The sequence below is a fragment of the Eulemur rufifrons genome, chromosome 12 (genome assembly GCF_041146395.1).
Source record: "Eulemur rufifrons isolate Redbay chromosome 12, OSU_ERuf_1, whole genome shotgun sequence".
Classification (NCBI taxonomy): domain Eukaryota; kingdom Metazoa; phylum Chordata; class Mammalia; order Primates; family Lemuridae; genus Eulemur; species Eulemur rufifrons.
In genome coordinates, this window is record NC_090994.1 from 11,324,159 (window position 1) to 11,338,145 (window position 13,987).

The window sequence follows — 13,987 nt, forward strand, 5'->3', positions numbered from 1 at the left end:
TAAGTAAAATGCAATGTTGTAAATGGTGATGAGAAGAAGACAAAAGAATTTCCTAAGATGTCAGTGCACTTACTGAAAGATGCTGACTTTGACTGGAGGTGAATAGACTGCCCACAGCAGGTAGAACCTGCAAGAAAAGTTCATGTCCCAAAACCAACTCAGAGGAGACCTCCACCCATTTGGCTGTTGCCGCTACTACTTTCAAACAATTAGGTTATGCCTTGGCTACTGGGTCTAATTGCAGGCTGTAAATCAATTCTGCTCCAGTGCCTGAAGGAAATACACCTTGTTGCATTTTTAGCTCAGAATGTTTCGCAAACAATGTTTCTAAATAAACTCAGCAATCTGAAACTGGTTTGTCTGTCTCTTGTCTTGTGTAACAAACCAATCAGGTTTTTGTTGTTTGGGGGGTTGTTTTGTTTACTTTTTGCTGAAATACCCTGGGTATGAGGAATTAAATTTAAAAGGTTTTCAATGATTCCTCCTGGCTCTCTTTGGCAAAAGGTAATTGAGTAAAAAGGTTAAGAGATTCAGAGACTTGAGGTAAAGACAGACAAGAAAAAAAAAAAAAACAGGGTAAATTCAGTCAAAGCACAGTCCTCTTTCCTCTGTCCTTAGTCTGTTGCTTAAGCTTGTTATTTGCTTTCAGCAAAGAATCTTTTAAGGAGGCAGTCTGGATTAATTTAGTCTCCTACGTGCCTCCAGGTACCAATTAAGAAATGCATCCCATTGTCTTTGCGGGGATTTTGATCCCAGCTTTTTCTAATATGACTTGCAAATAAACAATTGTATCCAAATTAAAATTTCCCATTGTGGCCACTTTAATTCTAGGTTAACCCTACCTACTTCTGAACCCAGTTCAGTTCTGTCTGACCCAGGCAGACGGAGGCCTCCTGTTTCTGTCCTGCTTCCAAAGGTCACATTCTCCCTCATAGCACAAAACCCTGGATCCAAAAGCCAAAAAGATAAAAAATACCTACCCAAGGCCTTAACTGGATCCAATCTGATTAAATGTTGAATCCAATTTGATTTTGAACCTATTAATATTTCAGGTTCTGTCTAACACAGTCAGACACCTGGCTATTTAACTGAATCCATTTGAGTAAACTAGGGCAGAGGAGAAAAAAAAAAAAGGAAAAACTATTGCTCAGATAAACTTGGTATGTTCGTTACAATTGAACCTGCATTAATGCATTATTACCACTCAAAGTTCATAGATCACATTAGGATCCACTCTTGGTGCTGAATATTCTGTGGGATTTGACAAAGGTATAATCACATTTATCCACCAGTAAAATATTATAAAGAATAGTTTCACTGCCAAAAAAATCGTCTGTGCTCTGTTTATCTCTCCCTCATCCCTAATTCTTGGCAACCACCGATCTTTTTAGTGTCTCCACAATTCTGTCTTTTTCAGAATAACATATATTTAGAATCATACAGTATATAGCCTTTTCACATTGGTTTCCTTCAACTTAGTAACATGCATTTAAGTTGTCTCCGTGTCTTTTCATGGTTTGATAAGTTTTTTTTTTAATTTTTAAATGTAGAGAATCTAGTGGTTTTTATTCTTTTTCTCTTGATACATAAGAGTTGTACATACTTATGGGTACATGTGATATTTTGATTCACGTATAATGCGTACTGATGAAATCAGGGTAATGAGAATGTCAATCACCTTAAATATTTATCATTTCTTTGTGTTGGGAACATTCCAAATCTTCTTCTATAGCTATTTTGAAATATACAATAAATTATTGTTAACTATTGTCACCCTATTGTGCTACCAAACACTAGAACTTAGTCTATCTAATTGTATTTTTGTACCTATTAACCACCCTCTTTTTATCCCTTTCCCCTACCACCATTCCTAGCCCCTGGTAACCAAACTTCTACTGACTACATCAATAAAATTAATTTTTTAAACTCTCAATGTAAGTGAGAACATGGGATATTTGTCTTTCTGGGCCTGGCCTCTTTCATTTAACATAATGACCTCCAGTTCCATCCCTATTGCTGAAAATGACAGAATTTCATTCTTTTTTAGGGTTGGATAGTATTCCATTGTATATATTTACCATATTTTCTTTATTATTTTATTTTAAAATTTCAGAATAGTGTGGGGGTACAAACATTTTGGTCACATATATTGCCTTTGCACTGCCCAAGCCAGAGCTACAAGCGTGTCCATCCCCAGACAGTGCGCACTGCACTTGTTAGTTGTGAATTTACCCATCCCCTCCACCCCATCCCACCTGCCCGGCACCTGATGAATATTACTTCCATGTGTGCACCTAAGTGTTGATCAGTTAGTACCAATTTGATGGTGAGTATATGCGATGCTTGTTTTTCCATTTTTGTGGTACTTCATTTTGAAGAATGGGCTCTAACTCCATCCAGGATGATGCAAGAGGTGCTAGTTTACCATCATATTTTCTTTATCCATACATCATTGATGGGCATTTAGGTTGACACTGTATCTTGACTATAGTGAATAGTGCTGCAATGAACGGGAATGCACATATATCTTTGATACACTAATTTCCTCGCTTTTGGATGTACACCCAGCAGTGGGATTGCTGCACAATATGGTGGTTCTATTTTTAGTTCTTTGAGAACCCTCCATATAGTTCCCATGGTGGCTGTACTGCTTTACATTCCCATTAACAGCGTACAAGCATTCCCTTTTTCCACATCCTTGTAAATATGTGTTATTTTCTGTATTTTTAATAATAGCTATTTTAACTAGGGTGAGATGATATCTCATTGTGGTTTTGACTTTCATTTCCCTGATGAGTAGTGATGCTGAGCATTTTTTCATATACCTGTTGGACATTTATGTTTTCTTTAAAGAAATGTCTATTCAAATCTTTGGACCATTTTTAATTGTGTTATTTGGGATTTTGCTGTTGAAATGTTTGACTTTCAACATTGTTAATCCCTTGTCAGATGAATAGTCTGCAAATATTTTCTCCCATTCTGCATGTTGTCTTTTCACATAGTTGTTTCCTTTGTTGTGCAGAAGCTTTTCAGCTTGATATAATTTGTCGAATTTTGCTTATACTGCCTGTGCTTTTTATATCCTACCAAAACAACTGTGCCCCATCCAATGTCCTGAAATGTTTCCCCAACGTTTTCTCTAGTGTTTTCATAGTTTTATAACTTTACCCTTAAGCCTTTAATCTGTTTTTAATATTTGATTTTTGTATATGGTGAGAGATAGGGCCTGGTTTTATTATTCTGCATATGGATATTCAGTTATTCTGACTCCATTTATTGAAGACACTGTTCTTTCCCCAATATATGTTCTTGGAGAAAATGTGTGTATTTATTTCTGGGTTCTGTATTGTATTCCATTGGTCTGTCTGTTTTTATGGCACTATCATGCTGTTTTGGTTACTACAGATTTGTAGTACATTGTGAAGTCAGGTAATGCCTTCACCTTTGTTCTTTTGGCTCAGGATTGCTTTGGCTATTTGGGGACATCAGTGGTTCTCTAGGAATTTTAGGATCGTTTTTTTCTATTTTTGTGAAGAATATCACTGGATTGCATTAAATCTGTACATAATTTTGGGTAGTATGGACATTTTAATAATATTAATTCTTCCAATCCCTGAGTATGGGATATCTTTCAATTTTTTTTAATCTTCAATTACTTTCATCGGTGCTTTATTGTACTCTTGTAGAGATATTTTAATTTTGGTTAAACTTATTTCTTGGTATTTTTTTGTAGCTGTTGGAAATGAAATTACTTTCTTGAAATCTTTTCCAGATTGTTCACTGTTGAAATATAGAAATGGTACTTATTTTGGTATGTGGGATTTGTATCCTGAAACTTTATCAGTTCTAACAGTGTCTTGGTGAATTCCTTAGGTTTTTCTAAATATAAGGTCATGTCAAATGCAAAGAATGACAATTTCGTTTTTTGTTTTTCAGACAGGGTCTCACTCTGTCACCCTGGCTAGAGTGCAGTGGCATCATCATAGCTCCCTGCAACCTCAAACTCCTGGGCTAAAGCGATCCTCCTGCCTCAAGCTCCCAAGTACCTGGGATTACAGCTGTGCCACCATGCCCAGCTAATTCTTTTTTAGAGATGGGGCTCTCGCTATGTTTTTCAGGCTGCTCTTAGAGGAAAATAAAACAAAAGGAAACAACTTTCGTTAAATGCTGACTCCGTACCAAAAACATGACTGACATTTATTCACCCATCTAACAAACACTTCTTGAGAGTCTACTCTAGGTCTGGCACTGAATAATATAAGTATTATACCCATTGTACCTCTGAGGAATCAGAACCACAGATTTCTAAAGGAATTCACCCAGAGTCCACAAGATTTCAACACATATCTGCAAATTAAGCTTATGTTTTTTCTTTTATAGGAAAGTCTGGAACGAAGTAAAAGAATATAACTAGGAGACAAGAAAGAGGATGAAAGGAAGACTCCATTGAAGAACAATCACCTAACCCCATAATATCCTGTCTCCCAAACAAAAGCTTTGATTCACATTGTATTAGCTAACAATGTTTTAATATACTTCATAGATAAAAAGTTTTTCCACAATATTCTATTTACCTATCACCACTAACAATCTTCTATGAATTCAATAATAACCCGATATTGAAAGTTTTCTAGCATAAGCCACTACAGTTCCCAATATTACCAGAAACTAACCTTACAATGCCTTTATTGTTATTAATTTGAAGAGGTGTGTGTTTATGTTTATGTAAAAAGCTATTTAATTATTTATACTGACATTTTTATGGGTAAAATGATTTGATATCTAGAATTTTCTTCAAAATAATGTAGGGGGTTAGAGGAAATATGAGAGGTCATCAGTTGACAACTGCTGAGCTGGGTGATAAATATAGAGAGGTTTATTTTGTACCTTAACTTAAATGGTAAAAGATCGATCACCATGTTTGGGCACTAGCTTTTTCTCCAGGGAAATATTAAATATATTTTTCAGCACTTCTTCTATTTCTTCCTCATCCAGAGTCTTAAGCTCTACCAGATCTATATTGTCCTTATAATTGAATATCCTGGAGGTGAGAGTCCAGCCCACTAAACAGTGAACCCCTTCTGGGGTCTGCAAAGAACAAAATGATTTGCTTGTAAACACAGATGCTGGAGACTCCTGCAGGTATGTATTAATAGACTCAAACTCTTCAATTGTTCGAGGTTTAAGAGTAAAGGAGTAGATTTTTCGGTATTTATTCTTTTCCAGGAGATCAGAATTAAGAAATTCTTCATTTGGAATGTACTGCTCTCTTCTGATTTGGTCCAGGTACCAGATTCCACTCTCTTCTCTCAAGCGGAAGATGCACGGCACCTGAGGCTGATCCTGCCCAGAAATTAACTCCAGAGGCTGCCACATCTGGTAGGAGCGCCCAAACCCAGCATCAACAATGTATTTCCTGCTACCAATGGTCACCTGTAGCACAAGGTGAATCATGTTACTGCTGTATTGGTCAACTGCAGGTATGTAAACATACCCTCCCAAAATTGTGGTCTCAAAACCCATTGTGCTCAGAGCCCAGTACAGAAGTTGATTGACCTGGAGACACCACCCACCCCGGTTCCTTCGCACAACTTGATCAAAAATGGCCTGTAAGCCCAATTCCATGGCTTCCCCACAATGTATGTTAAGGTTCTCAAAGGGAATGGCCTGGATGTGGTGTTGAAGAATGTCAGTTAGTGTTTCCAAGTCCAAGTTCTTCCTAGAGTTCTTATAACCAATTCTTTCAAAATATGCTTCAATGTCCATGATGCCCTAAGCAAGGAAAACAAAAGAAAGATAGATAGTATTACTTTTGCACGTGGATTTCTGTGAGTAGGCTAATTATAGGTGTAATGTATTTTACCTATGGAAAAACATTCTATGGTTACAAGTATTTGTATTACTAACTCCTTTGTTTAGTGTTTTATTGTGCAAAATCCTTTCACATGCACAAGTTCACTTAACAGTCTCAGAACCCTGTAAGGAAAGTAGTATCATTTTTTCTATCTTCCAGGCAGGAAAAGCTGCAAATCCAGATGAAGTCATGAGCCAAATGGTAAATAGCTTGCCTGTAGTCTCCTTGGTGATGAATAAAAAAGAGATTCAGTTGGTATCAAGTAAGTAGTTTTAGAAACAGTTCCTGCAATAAACAGCAGAATTATGCAATACAGGAAATGGTACTCACGGTACACGACCCACTTGATTTCCCCTTTTGTTGACCCTTACACAAAGTTCCCCACTAAAAGAATTATATTTATTCACACATCGACTGATTCATTCAATAGTTTACTGATACCATTTATGTATTTGCTAGTGATCAAGTGTTTACTTGATCTCAAAAATCTCACATTTTACTGGGAGTCGAAGTAACACTCTGACCGGTAAACTGGATAAAATGTTCAACAGTCACTAGGTAAATGAATAAAATGTTCTATCGGTTAGATTGTAGTAAGTGCACTGGGGAAAACTAAAACAAAGAAAAAGGGATTAGTGAGGGCACAGGGAGAGCTTCAGTTTCAAAGATGGCAGCTAAAGAAAGATCACGAAAACTATAAGGATGCTGGAGAATAAGCTCAGTGGATACGTGTAGGGAAGATTTTCCAAGCACAGGGAACAGAAACTAAAAAGCCATAAGCTGTGTAAGAAACATCTAGGAAGCCAGGGTGACAGGAACAATAGTGACGTGAGAAGTGAGAAAGAGAGAGTGGATTGAGATGAGATCAGGTAAATATAGTTTTAGAGCCAATGTTGGCATTATGGCTATTACTGTAATTGAGATGAGAAATCTAAATGAGGGATGAGAAAGGTTATAATTTGACCAATGGCATAATCAAAGGGATCTTTCTGACTCCTGTGCAGAGAATGAGCTGCCCACATTGAGCTCTATGGATCGTCACATGAACTAGGGAGGACCCATTCAAACACATGTTTTAGGACCAATGTTTGGCTCATGGATGGCAGGGAACGTAAGTAGATCAATGAGATACTTATTGAAGGATTTTTGCCAAAATCTAAGTACGGACATTCTGCTGAAGGGCTAAAAGCTAGTGGGGAAGTCCTAGTGAAGACCAACACTAATGAAGAATTGACAAAGTTGAGGAATGAAGAACAAGAGAAGGGAGGAAGAAAGTTATCAATGAAACCTTAAGCTATCTTTTAACTTTCATGTAATGTGAACTAAAAGAAAAATGCCCCTTATTTTGTTTAATTCTTTTAGAAAACGTTTTTGTAACCTGCTATCAACGAGTCTTAATCTACCGAGACTGTGATTTGCCACAGTGGTGCCCAGACCTCAAGAGTAACTCCTTCGTAGTATGGCACGGCCTAACGATGACATGGTACAACAGGACCTGTGGCTGGTGGTAAGCGAAGCCTCTCTGTTTTCCCTCCTCCTATCATGTCTTTCGTATTCTTCTCTTTCTCTTTTTGACCCAAATATCCTTCCAATACTGCCAGTGTTCCCAGCTTTCCTTGTCCTTGAGTTGTACAATATTATTTCTCCTAAACCTATTAGATTAATTGCATTTCATCCCATCCTAACTTGAATCAGGACTCTTTCTCCACACTTAGACAAGCTCTAAAACTCTACCACTCAGGCACAGAGAGAAAAATTTGTATTTACTCAGATCACCCCTCCCTTATCCCTCCCCTTTTCTCAAGATGAAATGTTGAGTTGGAATTTAGTAACTGCAGGTTCATTTGAAAGAATTTAATTTTTGTTAAAGGCCGGGATACTAGCAAATGTTGTAACCAAATAGTACTTGAGCATTCTGTGACTAAACATAAGAAATTGTGCATCACTAAAGTTATGATTCAAGGTGGAACGCTCAAAGCACTTGGAAAGTAGCTGCTAGGATAAGAACAGACTGAAAACACAATTAGCTAAACGTCACATAACAGAGGGAACGGACTGCGTAGTAAAGTGAACACCCGAGCTGCATCAGGAGGAGCGTAGAAAGTATAACCACCGCAGACGGAGCAACACCGATGGGGCCAGAGCCTCCAGCTTCACAGCTAGAGGTTGTGGAAGCCCCCAGGAGGGGCCCAGAAGCAGCCAACCAGATGATAACCTGCCCTGGGATCAGCAAGGAGGGGTGAGCCACGTTCCACGGCCCCGATCACTACCACGGCATATACCAAACACATCAACAACCAGGATGTGGTGGTAGCACCAGGTCTTCCTTTAGGTGACAACTATCATTGAGGATGTTGTGGGAGAAAAAGAAGAGAATGCCCTTCATGCACGGTGTCAGCAGAAAGAAAGAAGGACCATCTATCTCCAGAAGATCTGCCACCAGCGTATCTCCTGTCATGTTCATCTTCCTCCACCTCCACTGAAAAAACTGAGGAATCCAAGCCCAACCCCAGCTGGACATCTCACCAGCCACACTAGATACAAAAAACAAAAGGTGGAGACAGAGCTACCCATACATGAATATGATAAGAAACATAATGAAAATATACTATAATTGGGATTAGAGGAAAAGACATGCCATGCAACACTCATATTCATAAAAAGACAATCAATTAAAGGAGAAAAATAAACCGAATAGGTGGAAATTCTTTACAGATTCTTGGAACTATAAACTATGTAAACTGGACTCAATGATCAAGAGCTAAAAAAGTGAGGTGATAAAATAATACAGTTTTATGAAAAGAAAGATTTCAGACTTTAGAATATTAATTAAGGACATAAAGAGATCTGATACATAATTAATAATAAACAGCAAGGAAATATATCAATATAATATTCTAAAATTTAGAAAAAAGCTTAGTCCATGTATGTGAGTGAAAATTTCTTATACCTAGAATAAAACAGTGTACAGAATGAATTTTATTCCTATTTTTCATTTTTAACAAATGTGTACTGAAAAACTTTTAAAAAAGCTAATAAAAAGATACAGCAAATGAGACACTAGGAAAGAAGCTAATACACATAGAAAGCAGTTAAAGACAATCCAATGTAAAGACAACAACACAAACAGTGTAATAGAAAATGGATATAAAGATAACAAAAAATATTTTCCTGAAGTGAAGCAAAAATTAAACCTGAAAAACAAGAAGAACATGTTTCTGGTAAAGTCTGATTCAACATGCTTGACAATGCACTATATTCTTGTTAAATTATTGAAATTCAAAATTAAAGAGAACTACTCAAGCCTCTGGCAGAGAAAGAAAATACTTCGTAAGGGAGGATATATTAGGTTGGCAACAGAATGTTCCAGAGAAACATCCTTAGGTGAAGTAATGGAACTATGTTTTCAAAGTATTGAAGGAAAAAGTTATTCCCAAATATTATTCTGGTTAGAATTTCATTGAATCATAAAGGCTATGGCAATATGAAGACCATCTCAAACATGAAACAGCTTGAGAAGTCCAACAACTACGAGCTATCCTGATAAAGATTTTCTGCTTCACTGGCCAGGGAAGACGTAAATGAAAATGAAAGCTAAGAAACACAGAGGCCACACTGAGGACTGTAGTTGAGCAATGACTCCTTTTAATACAGAACAAAGAGTAGAAATTTACGAGATTATGGCTACTGAACAAGCCATTTGGTTCATATGGAAATAGAAATATGAAGTCAAAAATAAACCTGAAGCTCAAGAAAGACCAGATTCTAGGAAAATCTGATCTAGCATTGTCACGATGGGAACTGTTAAAAGATAAACTTGGGCGCATGACAGTTTTGAAGAGTTTATTTGAGCAGAGAGCAATCCACGAATCAGGTAGCCCCAGATCACAAGGGGTTCGATGATCCGCTGGGGAAGGTGGGAGTGGGTGAGAGAAACTTTTATAAAATGTTCACAAATGTAAGACAGAGAGAATATATTTGATTGTGAGAGTGCAGAGTCCCTAGTTAGAGGTTAGTTGGCAATTTCTGATTCGTAAAAGTGTCCACTTTCATTTTATTACTTACGTTGGGAACCAAAAGCATTGGAGCCACCCAGTCTAATAGCCTCCAATGACAACATTTTTACAGCACATATTCTGGTTAAATTATTGAAATGTAAAAGCACAAAGCAGGTGTAATAAAATGGGGAGGGTGGAGCTTGAAGGGAACTGGAGAGTGCATTCCCTGTCTAAAGTGATTTTTAAAATATTTTTTTTTAAAGGATGGTGACTCAAACGAAACCATTAGATCTACTGGTCTCCGCCAGAGGTCCAGAAGGGTAAATAACAGCATTTTCCCAGTAAGTGCCTACAGGGGCCAGCCAGGTGGTATGGGTACTTGCTGCAGGCCGGGAAAGTGAAAGGGAAAGCAAAGCTGCTGTTCCAGCTGCAGAGGGGAAAGGCCAGGCAAACTAAGCCTCTGGGCAGGAAACAGCTAGAGAGTTGACAGTTACAAAGTTCCTTTTGAGGGACAGGGTGGAGTCAGCTGTTTTGCCTTTCAGGCACTAAAAAGAGGTCCCTAGAGAAAGGAAAAACAATGTATTAGGAAAGAGCAAACAGTTTTCTGGGCATCAAGCCAGAGCCTGGGGACAAAGTGGAAAGCAGAGAGCCCATGGCCCCTCAGCTCCTGGGGCTGTTGGCCTAGGCAGGCTCCTCTCTCCTGGGCAGTTCTTTAGGGCTGTGTTTAGTGGGTGGTGCCCTCAGTCTGACAGTGAAGGAGTTAATTTTGTGTCATTTATGCCTCCAGGAGACTCACTGCCCTCTAAACCCTGCTTCCAACAAGATAAACCTTCCCCCAGGAACTCCCCTAGACATTGCAGACAACGCAATGCAACCTCCCTCCCGGGACAGGTGGGATCTTAAGGGGTTTTCTGATGAGCAAATGCAAGAGGATCAGAAGCTTGCTGTCTGCAGGACTAACTGGGTTCTTTGGGACACACCCTGTTGAGGACAGAGGAGCATGGACTCCCATGTTACAAGTATCCAATACGGAAATCCAGTTGAGGAAGTTCCCTTAAACACATTAGCTCTCCTTTAACACACATATTTAATCCTCACAAGAACCCTTTTAAGTACGCACTACTGTTAAGCTCCATTTTACTGATGGAGAAACCAAGTTTTAGAGAAGCTAAATGACATGGCCAAGGTCTCACAGCTACAAAGTGGTTTGGCTGTGATTAGAACCCAGGCCGCCTAGCACTCTGGGAGGCCGAGGCGGGTGGATCGTTTGAGCTCAGGAGTTCGAGATCAGCCTGAGCAAGAGCGAGACCCCGTCTCTACTAAAAATAGAAAGAAATTAGCTGGACAACTAAAAATATATAGAAAAAATTAGCCGGGCATGGTGGCTCATGCCCGTAGTCCCAGCTACTTGGGAGGCTGAGGCAGAAGGATTGCTTGAGCCCAGGTGTTTGAGGTTGCTGTGAGCTAGGCTGACGCCAAGGCACTCTAGCCCAGGCAACAGAGTAAGACTCTATCTCAAAAAAAAAAAAAAAAAAAAAAAGAAAAAGAAAAAGAAAAGAAAAGAACCTAGACAGTTTGGATCAAGCGTCTGTTAAAGTCACCATAATGCCGTAGTGTGCTTATAGCATTAGATTCCAAGTATTGCCAGCCAAACTTTCTGAACACACTGAGAACTTCAAATTCAGAATCTAGATCCTGTAAGCCCATTTGAGATAGCATGAAACCCCAATTTTAAAGTACACTTCAAGTTACTTACGGAGCTCTATATGTTGGTTACTTGTGCCAGGAACCAGGAACTAGGTTGAATGCAATCCTCTGAGTTCTAAGGTCTGCAGAGGAGCTGCCCTTATTGGCTTTCAAGATGGCTCCACCCCCAGAGTCTGGTAAGAATCACCTCAGGGATCTCTGGGAAATGTAGTTGCAGGACCTCAGATTGCTCCCCTGCCCTGTCATTCAAATCTTTTCATTGAAAAGTGCAGAGAGTTCTGCTATGTGATGCTCCCCATGCCCCAGGCTGGGCAGGGTGTACCCTCGTATGTCACATAGTTCCTGCTCCCTGGGAGCCTGATGCCAGACTTCCTAGCTGTGACGAGGAAGGTGACAGCTTGGAAGGGGTTCAGGAAAAGCAGATCCAATAACCTAGAGGAGGCAGAAGAGGAAGATGAAGGTTTTAATCACACTCCCAGTTTATGGCACACTTTCTTCATCAACTCCTATGAGGCCTCTCTCTTCTTATTTTTCTTCCTTTCCTTCCTCATTCTCAGCTCCATTCACCGCTCCACCCAAGGCACCGTGATGGGTGTCTGCAATAAGTCCACATATAGGGTCTGAGTGTGACATAGGTCATACGGTTTTCTTTCTGCTTGTGTTTTTTATTTAATGATATTGGTCTATAACCCTTGCTATTTCTATGCATTTTCTCTACACTGTATATATTTTATGCTTTTTATTGACACATAAAAATTGTACATATTGAGCAAATTTGGGATTTTGAGACGAGAAGGTCTACCGTATTTCCTCCTTTGTGGGCTAAGTAAACTCTTTCCTTCCTCCTCAAACTGTTTGTGCTTGTCCTTGTTCTTCTGATTTGGCCTCGTGAACAAGTGTCCGAGTTTTTGGTAACGGATTTTGGCACAGCTGGGTGGCCCCACTGGCTTTCAGGTAGAATGGCACCCTGCAGAAGACAGAGGGCACAGCTCTGGGACAAGCCGTGGGAAAAGGGCATCACCTTTTTGGGTAAGAAATAGATTTCCAGCAGCTGCCAAGGATCAACTTCGCTCTGGGAAGTCCCATCTCTTTCTTTCCAGATGGATGAAGCTTTGACCAACATGATGATTTGGAGGGGAAGCAAACAGATTTGGGAAGCGTCACAACAGTCATGGCTATTTGTGAGTAAAGCCCCCTGGGATGCCAAGACTGTGTTCCCACCCATTTTGGGGGTGTTTTCAGACCTCCCTGCTGGTATAGAGGTGCCGTTTGCAGGTGGAAATGCAATGGTTTAGTGGGGCAAGGACCTGGAGCTCTTTTGCGGTTCCCAGGGAATGGGGCAGACTGAGCCACTGTTTGGGGAAGGTTTGAACATTCCAGTCCTATGGCAGGGCATTTGGGGCACTGTGGAGGTGCAATATGGGTGGCTCCGTTCCCTTTGGTTTTCCCATTTGTTTGATAGGCCTGGCATTTTGTGTTGAGAATTCTCTGTATTGTCTATATTTGTTTGTCAAGTTTTCCTGCGACATAGGAAAGTTCCGTCTAAAAGTCCCTTGGGAAAATTTTGGCTGGATGGTAAACTTACAGCTGTGAACCTTCGTCTAAGGAAAATGGTTTAGTCAACCTCACATTTTCCCTAGAGCAGCGCATATTGGGTGCAGCTTCCACTTCTCTCTGTCTCTCCTAAAGGAGTTGTCTCAAGATTGTGTGCCTTCTCCCAATCCTGCAGATCTAACCTGGCTGCTGAGACACATGCTGGTTGCAGAGATCCATGCCACCTAGTAAGATCCGCACCATCGACTGAGATGCTTGCCATTGCTAAGGGGCCATGCTTGGCATTGGGGGCTATGCCGCCCCTGGGGACTGCAGTGGCAGCTGCAATCTCCACTGACAGCTGTGATCAGCACCAGCAACTGCAGTCAGTCCTGGAAGCTGCAGCCCATGCTGGAGACCAGGTGCTGCATGGCTGCCCAGGCTGTGCAGGATCCTGGGGGTCCCGTTGGTGGCAGGGAGACTCGCCAAGTACTGGAAGCTGTGAGGCTGCTGGAGCCATGAAGGCTGCTGGGCAATGTGTGGCTGTGGGAGTCCACACTGGCTATTGGAGGCCCTGGCAGATGGTGAGAGCCACGTATTCCAACTCTCCGTTATTAGCTGTCCATAGGTGTTTAAACTGTGCTGGATCCTTTAGCCTTCTCAGTGAGGCAAGAGAGGAGCAGTTCTCTTGGACAGGGCCCTAAAATGTGGGGATGATGGATGCATCCCTTTCTCTCCTTTCTCCGTGGAAGAAATTGTGGGCTAAGAGGATCTTTTTCAGAGGTTATCTGTGCCAATTTGAGGGAGGAGGAAATGTGGGCAAAGTGAAACTGCTCTTCCTACCCATTTCAACGTGGTCATTCTTGGTTCTGTGCTCTTTTGGGATGCTGCAACC

The 13,987-nt window shown here is 40.3% G+C and overlaps 1 protein-coding gene across 1 annotated transcript; it reads right to left on the reverse strand.

Annotated features, from left to right (window-relative positions):
* Positions 1–4,801: 4,801 nt before the first annotated feature.
* On the reverse strand, positions 4,802–11,664 carry LOC138393749 (arylamine N-acetyltransferase 1-like). The gene is made up of 2 exons (XM_069485193.1): positions 11,609–11,664; positions 4,802–5,772 (listed from the first exon to the last, which is right to left on the reverse strand). Exon 2 carries the CDS (start codon positions 5,764–5,766, stop codon positions 4,894–4,896), a length of 873 nt encoding a protein of 290 aa, XP_069341294.1. The 5' UTR covers positions 5,767–5,772; positions 11,609–11,664; the 3' UTR covers positions 4,802–4,893.
* Positions 11,665–13,987: the final 2,323 nt, after the last annotated feature.

Coding starts and splice junctions, on each gene's coding strand:
- LOC138393749 (XM_069485193.1), bottom strand. CDS start 5,766: ATGGACATTGAAGCATATTTTGAAAGAATTGGTTATAAGAACTCTAGG.